The 17,081-nt window shown below is 39.4% G+C and overlaps 1 protein-coding gene across 10 annotated transcripts in view; it reads right to left on the bottom strand.

The window, feature by feature from the left end:
- Positions 1-17,081, bottom strand: part of MATN2 (matrilin 2) — a 76,963-nt gene that overhangs the window by 25,442 nt on the left and 34,440 nt on the right. For all 10 annotated transcript variants that reach the window (XR_003397725.1, XR_003397726.1, XM_026842026.1 and 7 more), the window contains exons 6-7: positions 10,162-10,284; positions 2,548-2,670 (exon numbers count right to left, since the gene is read on the bottom strand). Coding sequence is in view for 8 of the 10 variants with exons in the window: in XM_026842026.1 (XP_026697827.1) it covers positions 2,548-2,670; positions 10,162-10,284 (246 nt within the window). In the remaining 2 variants the exon portion in view is untranslated. The remainder of the gene's footprint in view (positions 1-2,547; positions 2,671-10,161; positions 10,285-17,081) is intronic.

Below are 17,081 nucleotides of genomic sequence, written 5' to 3'. Positions count from 1 at the left end.
ATCTGTTTGGCAGCATCTTTTACAATACAAACACCCACACTAATGTGAACATTAAGATTTAAATACTTTGGTTCTCATGCAGAATCTAGTAACATACTCTTTCAAAGGTTTTTTTTTTTATTACCAGGCTTTAGAAATTAGTATAACTGTCAATTTGGTCATCATGTGTGCTTCATTGCATGTGTAAAAAAATACAAGGCAGTGAAGAGACACAGGAAGGCTCAGTATTTTTAAAAACAATGTGTGTCTTGGGATACATTAATTTTTAGATATTCAAGTTGTGACAGACTAAAACCTAATTGTTCAAAAGTTCTGAGTTCTTGCAACACATCCAAGTTTTCTTAAATATGGCTTTATCACAGTTTATTTAAAAGTAATTACTCCCTGGCCTATCAACTTTTTTAAAATTTCAGTGCCTAAGTGTTCCTTTGGAAAAATATGTTGTAAGTACATCAGGGAAAAATGCTGCCAATATTTTAGATGATGTGCAACATACTTCTCTGCAATAAAAGTATCTTCTAAAAACTAGGTGAGGTCAAGTGGGCAATGTTGTTGGGTGTTTCTGGTGCAACGCTGATCCTTTGTTTAGAAACATTCGTATTAAAAGAGGACATTTTATCCAACAGATCATTGAAAGTGTAAACATATAGAAGGGGGAGGTCTTTACATATCTCCACATATCAGCATACATCAGTATCAGTTATGCTACAGTTTACACAGCCCATAGCAATGATACAGATGTTCAACAGTAAGCACTGCCTTTGTGTTAGACACCTTGGCTGAACACATTTTCCCAGTTATTTGGATTGGAGAAGATGATGCTTTAGTTCTCTATTGGATCAGGGATCTCACTATAGCATGACTTCACTAGGCCTGGCTTGTGGTGGATGTTACAGTAACATACGTTTGCATAGCTCAGATCTCAGAAGGGACCTAGGAGCGTTTTCTCTTTCTGTTCACACCTCGCCCCACTGCAGTAACTAGTCGCTGCAGTTCATGAGACACACTCATTTCTGCACGTATTGCCATCATGTCGTTGGGCGTATCCAGGATGACATTTGCACGCAAATGACTCTTCCATGTTAACACGCTCATGTTCACAGTCATGCTGACCTAAAGCACAGAAGTTTGCTTCTATGGAGAGAAAAACAGTAAAGAACTCGAGCCAGCCATGAGGCTTTCTGAAGTAAAATGGCTCAGAAAAACTCACTTTTCTTAAATGATACTGCATTCTGTGCTTTGGACACCTGTTAAAGCTGATAGTGAGCTGAGGATCTGAGAGCAGATAGCAAATACTTGGCTATGCAAGACTTCACTTTGACTCCCACAGACCTGCTCCTGTATTCATCAGAAGTCATGCAGAGTGAAGGAGGAATGCCTGGTGCTAGTCACCAGTGATGCATTCTTCCTGATTTATAAAGAGGGCCTGTATGCAAATGTTCTGCTTTATTTTACAAGCTTATCTAACATGAGCCTTATTATAACAAGATTTGGAATAGGAGCTTAATCCTGGAAACATCACTGGGTTTACAGCCAAATCCAAAGGCCCTCAAGGTTAAGGAAAAATACCCCAAATGGGAATTACAATTTGCCTTTAATTCGCAATAATATCCTTGGCAATAAATATTCTATGCAATGCTGTTCTTTTGCTCCTATACTCAACAAGGCACATCCAATCTGCAAAAACATGAACATATCAAAATATCATATAGATAATAAAAACCAGAATAGCATGGATTGTTGTCAAACCAGTACTCTGTAGAAAAAGATGCTTCATGAGAATGCATCCTTAAGACTGAAAGGAAATACAGTTCCAAAACCACATAAATTTTATGAGCATCTAGAAATATAATTATGTTGCTCCAAGCAATATCAGCAGTACAGTTCTCCCCTCAAGAACAGGCCACTTAATTTTGCTGAATATATTCTCCTTAAACTTTAACAACATTACATTGAAAAGCTGCTGTGATTCCAGGCCACTACTCAAGGAGAGCTGTAACATGGAATTCTTTTTAATGTAAATAGTATGTGTGATTCATTTAGAATCCTGACATTGCTGAGGCTCTCTTTGCAATTTTTTTAGGAAACTGTGAAATTTTTTGTGTGACTTTAAGTTGATTTTAATAGCTATGTTACCATACAATACTTTCCCAAGCTAATGAAATACATCTCTATCCTTGGCTAAACCAACTGGGCAAAGCAAGGTGATTTTTTATTTTTTTTAAAAAGCTGTTTGTGTCACACAAGACAAGGTCAGGAAGTTTCAAACAAGTAATGAAATTATTGATTTTGAGCCACTTTGGTACATATTATTCCTCACGTTTCCATAAATCTCTTCAGAAAACATCTAATATACAATCTAGTCTACAAAACTGCAAACTATATTTTTCCAGCATGTCTGGCTTGTTAAAATTCAAGTTTATAAAGAAACATTTGTTTCAACCTTAATTATAGAGAAAACTTTCATCCTTTCAGAAGGGAAACCATTCACAGCGGGTTTAAGAAATAAAAGCAGATGAACTTTATTATGTCCAAAGAATTACTCACTTTTGCATGTTTTCTTATCTGGATTAAGTCTAAACCCTTCTTGGCATTGACAAAAATAGGAATCATCTGTATTAACACATTCCTGTTCACAGCCATGGTCCTGAAGAGCACAATAGTCTGGTCCTAAATGGCAAAAAAATCTGTCAGTGAGGAATATAATTCCTCAAAAATAAGGTAGGTGAAAAACAGTCACTTTCTTTTCTTTAGCCATTTTTTTTCCTAGGCACCATTTTGACTTTTTAACATACTGTTTCAAACAATGAAAAGAAAATGTTCCTTTTTTTCCAAATATCTGCTATACTTAGATGTACCTGATATGTACACTTCAATCACAGAATCACAGAATCATCTAGGTTGGAAAAGACCTTGAAGATCACCTAGTCCAACCATTAATATGAATTCTTATGAATTCTTTGAGAACACATGTACTACATGCAGTAAAGTTACAATCTTATATATTTCTTAACATTTTGCATCTAAGTCCTATATGTTGCCACATCAAAATTGCCTCTATTTTACTCAGAGCAAGTTAAATATGATCTGTAATAAATACACAAACATGTTTTTGAAAGCCATTCATAAGATCAAAGCAGGTCAATAGCGTTGGTGTTTTAACAGCTCTGAGTGTTTGTGCCATAGTTCTTCCATTTAAAATGTTCATGAAAGGGAAGATGAGCAAAGTCTAGAAACAGCCACTATTTGTGTATCAAGTACCTTAAAAATAAAAAATAATTGTGCAGTAAGCACTGGGATATTTACCACATAGTGTTTACCACTATTGATGAAGTCAAAGAACCTGACATTTGCTTAGAGGAACCCTCTGCCCATCACTTAATATCAGTGGAGTTAATTAATTTATATTAGTGAAAGAACGGTCTTAACCCCTCAGCACTGCTAAAAATAGAGAAACAAATCACAAATCAAGTAAGTCACTAGGCATCCAGGCACTTTTGAACACCCAAAAATTGATTACACAACCTGAAAACTGACATTCAGAGGTTAATTATTATTCCCAGAGATAACTGGCTTCTTGAGGCAGGAGCTGTTCTTGCCTTATATGTTTGGTGGGTTAATGCAATTGAGCCTTTATTATATGATGAAAGCCCTTAGCAATAACAAACTACCTACATTTTCAGGACAAACAAAGTGGAATGTGACTTTCTAAGAAAAGCTGAGAAGAGTATTTTATCATCTATGAACTCCATTTCATATATTTATAGAACATTTCCTTTACCAAAGCTTTTTATGACATCATACGCACATACACATCTAAATAACACAGGGGTGCCTTAACTGTTTAGTAAAAAACCCCCAAAACTAGAAAACATGGTTTGTCCAAGACTGCACAGGAGTGACAGAAACCATACAACCGTGTGTGTACCCAAGGAATATAGCTGTATGCCTTCTGGACCTACTCAGTGCTGTGGTGCATTCCTGCTCAAATCCTTGCTAACTCAAGTGTGCAGGACAAATTTTCCTGGGTAACTGATTCTGAAGATGACCACAAGAGTTGAAAAATATGTATTATTATCTTTGTTGAAACCTTGAGGCTATTATGTTGGGAACACTAAAACCACATTTCATTAACACAGTCCAGATTAAGGATTCTAACAGAAGGCTGCTACCAGCTACACGAACCCACAACAACTCAAACAGGGGTCTTCCCTAAAGAAAATGGTTGTGGCTCAGCTACCCTACGTATAAGCAGAAGCTACCATCAGTCCCCTTGAGGGGAGCAACAAGAGTGGCAAAAGTCCCCTTAATAGTTAACTTAGTAGCTAGGAGTGACCTCTACCTGCCTCACTGAAAACTCTGAATTTGCAGCTCTCTTCCAGCCACACATAGACTACTCTGCCAGTGTTGGCAGGGTTGCCCGCAGAAGCCGTGCTCCTTGTATTTCATTCCAAAAAGTTTGGAGTAATTCCCAGAGAAAACATTTGTCAGTGATGCGTGACCGTACTGGTAACATTTACAATGTCAAGCTTTTCTTTGCAGCCATGGGCATTGAAAGCTTACTTTCTATTTTTGAAAGGAAAGCCAGGACTCTGAGAAAATAATGAGATCTCAAGAGCTGGTACCCCAGGCCCAGGCTTGCTTGCTGATGCAGAGATCTGGATAGTCGTGGGTGTAAGTCTTGGCTAGTTGGTGATCATCCCCAAGATTCAGTACATAAGCCAAATATGTAGAAATTTATTTTAAAGGTTTTAAATTCATAAACATTTTAAATCCAGTGATCTGAAGTTTGTTTCTTCATGTTTATACTGACTCAAAGGTAGCATGATTCAGAACATATGGGAGCTAGGGGACCCTTTGCTCTGCAGGGCTCTCATTCTGTTTTGACTTTTGCAGCATTAAGAGCTACGCAGTTCTTTCATTCATGCTTTATTTTAACAAGGCTCAAAAGATACAAAGTGTAAGGAAGAGTGGCTTAGTAAGTTTTATTTATGCTTAGATTGAAGGCATGCATCTTGAAAGAGGATTTGACATAGTATTTGCTCATTCAGCCCTGATTCACAGAATCAATCATTCAGGTTGGAAATGACCCCTGGGATCAATGAGTCCAACCACCAGCCCTACTCTACAAAGTTCTCCCCTACACCATATCCCCCAGCATCTTATCTAAGCAACCCTCAAGCACCACCAGGGATGGTGACTCCACCACCTCCCTGGGCAGCCTATTCCACTCTCTGACCACTCTTTCTGTGAAACTTTTTTTCCTAATGTCCAGTTTGAACCTCCCCTGTTTGAGTAAAGCCATTCCCTCTTGTTCTGTCACTAATCACCTGTGAGAGAAGACCAGCACCAACCTCTCTACAATGTCATTTGAGGTAGCTGTAGAGACTGATGAGGTCTCCCCTCAGCCTTCTCCTCAAACTGAACAGTCCCAGCTCCTTCAATCGCTCCTCAGCTCTGACTGCTCCTTCTGAATCAATCTCTATGGCCTACTACGTCACTTTGATTTTTCCCTAATTGCAACGTGATGTAATTTTCTCCCTTAATTTACACTAATTTAAAGCATTTACAACAAAAAAGAATGCAGTTAACATGGCAGAGATGCAGAGGTCTGTGAGAAGCCTTGTCTGCGGCCTCCGCCCCTTGGCTTGGGAAATGCATTTAATGTCAAACTCTCAGCCTTGGTTCTTACCTCAGCTTTGTTAAAGGTATGCCTGTGCCTAGCCTTGCATTTGGTGATCCTGACTGCTGACTGGCTGATTTGATTTCCTGAATTGACTTTAGACCTCTCTTGACACTATGGACTTGTCTGGTGATCACTGGATTATTGAATGAGTCTGGTTACTCTCATTAGGGCCTGTTTTTTTCTTCTTTTTTGGGTGTTGTGGGATCAAAGGCCTTGTCAGAGAGATTACTGACCCTGCCGGTCTCATAGCCATCCTTGACTCCCAGCTTGCACTCCCTTGTGGAGCAGTGTACTTTCATGTTATATGTTAAAGACCTCCTCCATTCCAGAGATCCAACATGAAACATGTCTGTCAAGATCAGAGGGGGAATGTGGTGGTGTGGAGTCTGTTACCTGACCGAAAGGATGTACTGAATAAGGCTTTCTACAAACTGATAGCAGAAGTCTCCAACTCATAGGCTTTTGTTCACATTGGAAATTTCAACCAGCCAAACCTCTGCTGGGAGGGTAAGACAACGTTGTGCAGGCAACTCAGGAAGTTTCTGCACAGACTTGGTGACAACTCCCTACCACAAATTCTTGAGGGGTGATGTTCTTCTTGACTTGCTGCTGTGGCCATGATATGACTGAGTTCACAATCCAGAAGGCTAGGAAGGAAAACAGCAGAATTCAGACTCCATATTTTACAAGCTCAGATTTCAGCTTATTTAGGGAATTGCTAGGACGAATCTCCTGGGAAAGAGCCAAAAACAGAAAGGATGCCCAGGAGAGCTAGATGATTTCTAAAACTTGCTAAGATCCTAGGAACAAATGATTCCATTGTACTGTAAAATCTGCTTAGAAGATCAAAGTGCTTCTCGGTGAACTAAAACACAGAGAGGAAAAATAGTAGAGGGAGAAAGAAGGACCAAGAAAAAAAAGAGGAGCATAGAGCATTGCTTAGGTACTTTGGGACAAAAACAAAGCCCAGCTGGGTTTATTACTACTGAGGTAGACTAAAGGTAATAAGAAGGGACTCTACAAATATGCTGGTAGTAAAAAGAGTTACAGAAAATGTGGGCCTTTTGTCTGAGGGAACAACCTAGTGATGACCAACACGGAAATGGCTGAAAAAAATAAGGCCTTTTTTGTTCCTGGTTCTCACAGAAAAAGCCTACTCCCAGATTTCCATGTCTACCAATACAGTTTGGGAAAGAGAGGGGCTAGCAACTTCTGTTAAAGACTACGTAGAGAAACTGGATATACACAGATCCATGGGATGACTGGTATTCTTGCCTGTGGGTGCTGAACAAGCCAGGCAATGTGACACCACTGTCTATCCTGTACGAAAATTCACAGGGACTGAGAGAGGTCCCTCATAACTGAAAAATGCTAATGTTACATTCATCTTTAAAAAAAGGCAGGAAGAAAGACCCAAGGAATTATAGATCAATATGCACCTTTCAGTCCTAGGACCATAGGGCACATAATCTCAGAATCAATTTCCAAATATATGAAGGTCAAGAAGATTATTTGGAATAGTCAACATGGATTTACTAAGGGCAAACCATGCCTGACCAACCCATTCACCTTCAGTGATTAAATGACTGCATCTGTGGACAAGGACTTTGGCACTAGTAAAGCTCTTGGTGCTGCCTCCCACAGCATTCTCATTTGGAAGCTGAGGAAGTATAGGCTGGAAGAAAGAACTGATAGGTGGGGTAAAAATTTGCCAGGCCACCAGCCTTAAAGGATAGTGATTGATAGTTTCATCTCTGGCTAGTTGCTGATAATAATCAGAGGACCACAGGGGACGGTACCGGGAGTCACATTACTAAACATCTTCATCAGTGACATAGATGATGATACAAAGATCACCCCCAGCATATATCTGTGGGTGACACTAAATTAGGGACAGTCACTGAAAACAAATAGCAGAACTTCAATACTGAGGAACCTTGATAAACTTGATGATTGGACCAGAAGATGTCTTATGAAGTTCATCAAGAATAGCAAAGTTCTGCATCTGGGCTGGAAACACTCCATAGTTTGTACAGACTGGGAAGTGACTCACTGTCAGGGAGCAGCATGGGTCAGCTACTCCCTAAGGGAAGGAGAGCCAGGAGCCAAGGGCGATAATACAGCTGAGCAGGGTAGGGGCCTTGTCAGACAGGCAGTACCCAAGCAAGGTGAGCAGGGCAGGCCTGGAAATGGTAGCCAGGTTTAACCAGAAGTCCAGATCATCAGACAAGTACACGCTGCAAGGCAGGTCTGAGGTCAAGCCAGGAAGCCAGCCTGCATGTCAGGATGAGGTGAGGCCAGCCAGGGTCTGACACAGCCCAGTGCGGCAGGTCCACAGTCCAGGGCAAGGCCATGGTCAAGCTAGGAAGTCAGTCTGCAGGTCAGGTTCTGGATCAATAAAGGCTATCCCCAAGCCCAGCTGGAGACTGCACTTGACATGCTTTTGTCCAGTTCTGGAACAATCCCTTCCCTTCTCCCCCTGGTTAAAGGCAATAAATTGAAGAGGGCTCAACAGAGACCACCTTCTGGGACATAGTGCACCTGACTTGTGCAGAGAACTTGAAGAATCTGGTGAAAAGGAAGGTATCTAACTGCAGCCTACAATTACTTCTTGTAGGTCATTACAAAGGTGACGGAGCTAAACCCTCCTTGGCAGTGCCAGATGATGTAACAAGGAACAATGGTCACTACCTGTGGCTTGGGTGATTTGTGTTGGACATGAGGAAAATGTTTTTCACTGGTGGGACAGTGCAGCAGTGGAATAGGTTGACCAGAGAGGTTGTGGACTCTCCACTGGAGCTTTCTGAGACTCAGCTAGACAAATCCATAGCTGACTCAATCCACAGCTTGTAGCAGTTCCACTTTGAAGAGAAGACTTCCAGAAATCCTGTCCAACCAGCATTTGATTTAGACAGGTTGAAATAATTCATATGGTTAGACCATAAGCTGAAAACTACTTGAGACATTTACAATGTTTATGCAGTTTTAAGGTCTTTGTTCAGTTCGAACTGGGGAAGAAAACACTGCTTAAAATCCACATTCTTAAATTAAAGTATTAACAAAAATTGTGCTTGGGTAGTGTTACTTACACTATACTAAGATTTCAAGAATCTATGGATGTGGAAGTATAGTGGAAGCATAAGAGAATTTAGCCAGCCCTTAGCTGACAGATACTTGCTACATGGGTGACTTCATACAATCTACGAGCAACACGAATCAGTACAAACTGTACTCTGGCCCTTGGGAAGGCAGAAAATTCATCTCCCCTGACTCCAGCCATCAAAAAATTAGGTGTCATCCAGGCTCCCTGCATAGTCAAGGAAAATACAGGTGCTTCTGTAAATTTGTGTTAGAGCTGTGAGCAATGGCTTTCCAGAAATGTGTGTCTCCCTTGATCATAAGGTCAGATGTACAGCCTGGATTAGATCCTTTCTTTCTAAATGTTAAATTTAAGTGAAATAGATATCAAGCAAATATACAGTACAGCCTATACGTTAACATAGTCTCTTATCATAAAGACTGAAATGCCCCCAAGGCTGTAAAAAGCACAGAGATGCTATATTGATGCATTTTTGACTAATAATATTATTGAATAAAATGTTCAAACATGGGCTCCATTCACCACTGGCATCAGCAGTTCCACTCACCTAAAACTAATAGAGTTTGTCTGCTTACAGACACAATAGTAACATTTCTTTATCAAGGCCCATATTTACGATGAAAGGTAATTAGGAAGGTAGGTTAAGGTTTTCCCTTCACATTTCCTGAAAGTGAGTTATGACTTAAACATGTGGAGGTTTTAGCTTGTTTTCCCAATTACAGGAAGCCTTGGCAAGAATACTTTCTGGTATGTCAGTTCCCCTCCACTTTATACCCCCTCCTAACTCTGGTAATTTTTGAGCTCGTTAGCCGGGTATCAATCAAATTAGACAAACAACAAAGCCATGAAGTTACTAGGACCTGACGAAAACATGGAAGCTTGGTGGAAGATGCTGATGTTGCTAGAGCTTTGGCACACTATCAAAGAACCCACTCCAGAAAAATCCATAGGAAAACAGGCTGCAATGTCTTCTCTGATTGTGGAACTATTCTATTTAATTTTAGCTTGTCTTACAAACCAAACTGATTATAAATTGTCTTGTACAGACTTGTTCGTTACCCAGCTAGGGAGATGATACTGTAACTGGATATGGATAATCAGAGACAGTGCAAGACAAAGCTTTAGGCTTTTACTGTTGGTTTCATGTTAAAAGTTTCCTGTTCATTAGAGGGTCCTCTCTCCTTAGCCACAAAGCCAAACTACCCCCCCAAACAACTTGCATTGCTTTCAAGACCTTAGGCTTCTAGGGCACTCCAATATCTTCTACACCTGATGCATTATTCAGTGTTCCCAGGACCAGCGGGAATATCACTGCTGAAAACTGGAAGACAGAAGAATTACAAACTGTTCATAATTAAACCTCATCACAACTTACTTCTGCAAGTTCTTTTGTCTGGATTTAAAATGAACCCTGGGTGGCATCTACAGTAGTAGGAGTCTTCAGTGTTAACACATTCATGTTGACAGCCTTGGTTATCCAAAGCACAGTAATCTGCAACTGAAAAAGAACAAGACCAACATGTACAATTTAGAAAAACAAAATTAAAACTATTATACATAGGTATTATGATACTAGTTACACACAGTAGCTATATAAAAAAAAGACATTTCTGTTCTGAAGAGCCCTTCTGCAAAAAGTAGTGCACTTTCAATATCAGCTGGTAGATCAGATTTGATAGAAGTCCTGGATCATTTCTCTTACCCTTTGAACGTTTATCAGCTCTTGGATTGTCAGGAGCCTTCTCAACATGTTTTCTGAGATCTGAAAACCAAGCCTCAGTCAGTAACTCTGTCCAGATGTTGACACTGTAGCCCAGGGCATAGCAAAGTTTGCTTGATTTAGGTCTGTCTTCTCTGTCTGAAAATCCAGTCCTGGAATTGCTCTACTTTTCCTTAGTTCCCTCCCAGCAGTATTAGTTCTCAAGAGCTGTTCCTGTAGCCTCAGTATATAGGAGACCCATGGCAATACCTTCTACACTGAGGACTGTCAGTATATTCATTCCCTCTGATGTGCTCCAGATTCATCCTGTACAAAGCAGCTGCAGCTATGAAGCCTGAGAGTTTCAAGTTGATATTCACTACTGATATTTTGCTTATATAATATGTTTTGTATGAGAGAATAAAATATCAAAGCTCATCCAGTCACTTATTTCACGTCTGGTCATCTATTATGCCAACCCATATTGACAAGATAGATTGCCAAAGGATAATAAGGTAATACTGTAGAGAGTTTACTCAGTCAAGCCAATTCAGAAGTGCCAAACAAGTTAAATGATTTTTTAAAAAAATTTCTTTGCATGTTAAGCTGTTTCTTCACAAAGAAAGTCTTAGAAGAAACTACAGATAAGTCACAAAGCAGGTGTTCTGTCCCCAAAGAGCTGCCAGGCTCACATTAGGCAAGTTTAACTGATTCTTTCTGCAGAAGACAGCAATGTGCTCAGCTTCACACAGACATTTAACGAGACAGATTCCCTTTCTTTGCCAACTGAATACTTTTTTCATTACTTTATACTGCTGAGCCTCGCGAATTGCTTTAAGAGGCAGTAATTTGTTTTAATGAAATCAATTCCTTCTTCAATAGCCCTGTCTTTGCAAATCATGTGTATGCTCAGGTGTGCCAAGATATTTAGTCAAAGTCATCTAGTCAGGAAAGCAGATAAATACATTTAGTTACTCTGAAAGAGCTTCTTTTAACCCTTCAAAATATTTGTGTTGAATCAAGTCAAATTAGACTATTTACTGGCTGCTATGTGAGACCATTTTCCTGGCAAGCACCTTCCTGTTTCCAGACTGAATAGCTTCATATAAAAATGTATTTACTGAATATATATTTCAAGGATATAATGTGTCATACAATTAGTCAGCTTTCCTCTTAAATTAATTCTAACCACATGCACATTTTCAAGTGTTTTAAAAGATGCATTAAGAAATAAGTAGGCCAAAGAATAATTTTTTTTTTCTACCTAGCATCATACATGTGAAACAGCCCATATGGATCACTCCATAAGGTCATCTCCTCCTCTGCGTTTAAACCCTAACAAAATGCATTTCTACCACAATACCTGAACTGCCTAATGAAAGTTGAGACTAGAACAGAACAGAATAATTCCAGTTGGAAGGGACCTACAGTGATCATCAAGTTCAACTGCCTGACCAGTTCAGGGCTGACCAAATGTTAAAGCATGTTAAGGGCATTGTCCAAAAGCCTCTTAAATGCCGACAGGCTTGAGGCATCAGCCGCTTCTCTAGGAAGTCTGTTTGAATGTTTGACCACCCTCTTCATAAAGAAATGCTACCTGCTGTCCAGTCTAAACCTCTCCTGGTGCAGCTAGCTTTGAACTATTCCCATGTGTCCTGTCACTGGATACCAGGGAGAAGAGATCAGCATCTCCCTCCCCACTTCCCCCCCTCAGGAAGTTGTAGAGAGCAATGAGGTTGCCCCTCAGCCTCCTTTTCTCCAAACTAGACAAGCCCAAAGCCCTTAGCTGCTCCTCACAGGACATATCTTCCAGCCCTTTCACCAGCTTTGTTGTTTGAGAGACAACTAAACAGGTCTTAGAATGCTTTATTATCAACATCTGAGCAACTATGACCCTAAGCACTTACAGATGACAGTCTCCTGAGGGAGGAACTGTGCCTTCTTATGGCTATGCAGCTGCTAATGTACTGTGGACAGAAAGGTAAAAACTCAACAAAATAAATAACTAATTTTTCCAGGCTTGTTTTTTTCCATTTATAGCCTTTTGGGGAACTCTGACTCAAAGAAGTAGGTCTGTTGGCCTGTAAGAATAATGCCTTTCCACTAACCCAGTTCAAGAGAGAACATTCTTTTGACAGTTGTTCTTGGAGATAAGTATTATTGCCTTTTTTCAATAATTTTTGTTTACAAATTGCCCTAATTCTAGGCAGACTTAGCCTTGCAGACTGGCACTAGTAATTGACCTACAAATTCATTTAACTTTTAGCTTCAGATTTGTTTTGGTAGTACTTGCTTAGAAGAGAAACTTCTCAACAGCATTCCAGTCAGCAAGTAAGCTGTCCATTAAGTTAAATCTTCCTGAAAAGACTAAGAAAAATTAAAAAAAAATCTGTATTTCTTATATTGAAGCACTGTAATCCTTTAGTTGGTATGCAGAAAATATACACAGTTTGTATAAGAAAGCAGAAAAATAGGTTTTTTTTTTAAAGTTTTATTTTCATATTTCTGTACTGAGTCATGAGGTAAAGACTAGAATGTGAACACTTAGAGATCTCAATATTTTTAATGTTAGACCATGTCTATTTCATTAAGAAACTTTTCTAAAGTATGAATCAATTAACTTTTTAGTGAGCAAGTGTTTTGCCAATTATTAGGCCTAGCATAAAGGTCACAGCCAACATAAAGATGAACCACTAACCAGATTGTATTTGATACAAAAGGGTCAGTACATGGGTGAGTGCTGGGGGTACAAACAAGTCAGTCAGATTATACATAACTGACATCAATCCCACTGACCTCAACAATAACACCACATGACCAACAATGGGTGGAATAAATGGTGAAAGGCAGTCTCCCATAGAAGGGATGGGAGACAACCAGGTCAGCCAGACAAATACATAAACCCAAAAAAGCCACATACCAAATCCCTACAGAGCTCACATTTACAAAGGCCAGACCTGACTGGAGCCCAGTCCCAGGGAGGCAGGAGGTCCTTCCCCAACAGGAAACTCTGCAAAGTGCCTCCACCTCACAGACAGACACTGCCCCTTCCTGCAAGTGGTCCCAGCTTTTATCCCTAAGTGGGACACCTGACCTTTGCTTACTTAATGCAGGACACCTGGGACTCATTTACCCAATGGCTCTCCCTGCAAGGCCGGCACCACCCTGGAGGGAAGCTTAAAGGTAAACTCACCCCTGCTTTGTGAAGGGCTGTGGGAATCACCCATATGTCAACCTTAATTTGGGGCTTGGGGTTGAAACCCCAGCATTTCAGCAAGCAATTAATTCAGTTGTCATCTCTCCATGTTTGTTTTACTCTGTTTTCTTGCTTGGAATTAGCTGGTAAGTGATGACAGCCATCTTCTGCTTCCAGTTACCAGTTCTGCACGCTGGGTGCTTACATTGCCCTCTCTGAACTATGGACATATGGGTCACCTTTCTCCTCTATTGTTGTTTTACTCCTATGATGCTTATATAGGTTATTCAGGTTTAGAAAAATGGAGTAAGTTAAGGGGAAGGTTAGAAAAAAGGGTAGGAAGAAAAGATGACAGAATAAGTAAAGGCATCAGGAGAATGAAAAAGAACATGGGGGGAAGAGTAGAGCAGACTCATGGATGACTCGTAAGAACCTAGAAAGCAGCCAAAAAAGTCTAGCAGTGCCAGGACTGCAGGGAGGTGCCAGCAGCCTAATCGCTGCCAGGAGAAGAGGTCCCAAGCCCAACAGCTGCAGCAATACAGAGACAGTCTAGCACCAGTGCCAGGAAAGAGGACAGCATGTCCAGCAACACCAAGACAGTAGAGAGACTGAGTGTCCAGCAGCATGATTGAGAAAGAATGGCTCATTGCCACCCAATTTTAACTGGCAGGATTTTGTTCATGTGAAAGGAGGGCAGTTAACATGAGAAGCTGTTTAAAAAGGCAAAGTGATAGTGCTCTGCTAGCCATACTTATCACTGAGCAGACAACTTCAAATAATGTTTCATCTACAAATCTGTTCATAAACTGTGTTACAGTCAGTCAGAGTGGTTGGCCATTCAGTGCTCACTTTGAATGGATACGTTGTGAACTGCCGGTTCTGAGATTTTATTTAATTATTGCCATTCAGGGAACTGGCTGATATGTCAATAAAGAAATTAGTATTGCCTTTGATCCTTAATCAGAGAAATGAGCCCATCAGAAAGGAGGAAGAGAACTTAATAAACCTGCTTGTGAAATGAGTTTTCTGTACTTTCTCATTTACTTTTGCTATAGTTAAAATTTTAGAAGTCTTAGATATCTCAGAGAGAAACCATCAGATCTTTGAGAGAACTGCAATGTGTATGTCTTGCTGAAATTCTCTCTGTTCTCTGGATGAAGAGGAGAAAATGACCTTAATGAAGTCACTGTTTTGGGCAAAATTGTTGTACTCAGTGGTCTCTGGTATATGTGTACATCAAGATCTTTCTTCTGATCCTGCTCATTTGATAATAAATACTCCACAGAAAAGAATGGTTAACTAGCTTAAGAGTAATGAAAACTGAGAGTTATCACTACACAGTCTCCCTTACAAGACTTTCCAGTAAGGATGATTATTCATTGGTGATCACATCTGCAGAAGCTGTACATTCCTGGTAGCAGCATATTCCTCAAAAATCTCATATTGTTCAAATCTAAAAAGTCAAATTCTGGAGACTGACAGGTAATAGGATTTGTGGACAAACTAGCATCAAAACTGCAAATTACCCAGACAATCTTTTCTTGTTCAGGAAATGTAGAGAGGCTCAGTTCTGCATGAGTAAAACATAATTAATATAAATTGAAACATTCACATGCATCACTAAGAAATGAAAAAGTTAAACGGTCAAATAAATCCAAAAGAAAATTGAAAAACAGAAGTGCTAATAATGTGCTTTAAGATCACAATTAAGACTATTGCAGGGGTATGAATGGTGTGAGTTCATGGGGTTTTTCGCTAAATTAGGTGTAAATGAATAGGAATCAAGTAGAGGGGAAAGACAGCTATAAAATGTAAGATACATTTATACATATACAAGATAATTGTAGTGAACCAATTCATGACCTGTATTTTGAAAATAATTGAAAATAACTGAGAATATGAAAGCTTCAAATGTTATCATTGAAGCTTATAATAGGCCTGTATCTCTCCCTGTCAAAGAGAGTCAGTGAGGATGTAGAAAAAAATGTTAAAAGATTTATCACACCTCCAAATAACACTATTCAGACCATGCAGATAAATTGTTAACAGGCAAAAACCAAGTGCCACTGTAAGAAATTTAATAAATGGCATAGAAATATTTTGAAGCTTTTAATAAGAGAAATAGACTTTGTATTTATTATAGAAGATAATAGTAGGTTTGACACACAAATAATTTCACCAAAATTTCTTTTTATCCCTACGATGCTATGGTAGCTACCTTCCCAGTAAAAATATCTTCGGATGTAAAGGACTCTTCAACTTAATAGAGAGAAAACAGTAACAACAGCTGATGCCACTAATCGTAAATATTTTGGATTAGAATATGCGGTAGGAAAGAACTAGGGATGAAAGAACCTACCACAGGAGTCATGGATTTTCTGTCTCAGGATATAGTCAGATCAGTAGCACAGAAATACATGCTTTATCCTAATGCAGGTAAAGGTCAAGAGGATTAGCTAAGGTTATTGGATTAACTTCTGTAGATGTAGAAATTTGGGCTAGAACACCTAACAGGCCTAAATAGCCATCATTAGTTGCATTTTCTAAACAAGACAACTTCAGAAAGCAGGTTATTAAGATGGTATATTAGTGGCCAAACTATGCTGAAGATAAATTATGTTGAGAAATTTAAACACTTCTGTACTGAGATCATGAAGCTACAAGTAAGGGGAAACATTTCTGGAGAGTAAGTACAGAGTGAACATTCTTCAAACTGCATTATGTTATCCTATGTCTAAAAAAACTCTTAACTTCATTTGTGTGTCATATGTGAAACTACATGCAGAAACTTCAGTTCCATAAACTGTCATCTATTTGGCATCTAAAAATAGGATTATCCTGCAAGGTAATAGCTCTGTGAAGGTAATCAGAGACAGATTATATTATGTTAGATTTGTTTAAAATTACAAGAAAGAGTAAGCTGATGGACAAAAGCATTGTGGTAGCCTGTGGCAGATTTGGGGCCAAGGATACACTTGGATTCACTTCCATGGGATTTCAGCATGTGTTTGAAATTAAGCATGCATTTAAGTGCTTGCCTGAAGAGAATACTTGGCAAATAAGGTCATTTTTTTTCAAGGACTCACTAGGGGGGTTTTGTGGTAGATACCAAAAGACAGTATTTTCCCAAAATGTAGCATGGGATGAAAAGTTTACAAGAAGGCTACTAGGCTAGTGAAAAAGATTATCCTAGAAGTATTTACTGTGTCTAAATGGGGAAGAAGAGTGAGATACTTACACGGTAATATAGAGGGAAGTATGTTTTGTGTTAAAAAATTATTATACTGTATTTCCACAGTCACGCTTTTGAGTTGTAATTCTCAGAGCTGATATTTGCTTCTTTACTGCCCACAGCGAAAATCAAAGGCACATAGTGGATGGGTTCTTAAAGGGGGCTAAA

The sequence above is a fragment of the Athene cunicularia genome, assembly GCF_003259725.1.
Source record: "Athene cunicularia isolate RWA chromosome 2 unlocalized genomic scaffold, athCun1 chr2_part1, whole genome shotgun sequence".
Lineage (NCBI taxonomy): Eukaryota > Metazoa > Chordata > Aves > Strigiformes > Strigidae > Athene > Athene cunicularia.
Note: the sequence above shows the minus strand (reverse complement) of the source record. Positions and strands in the feature narration are given on the sequence as shown.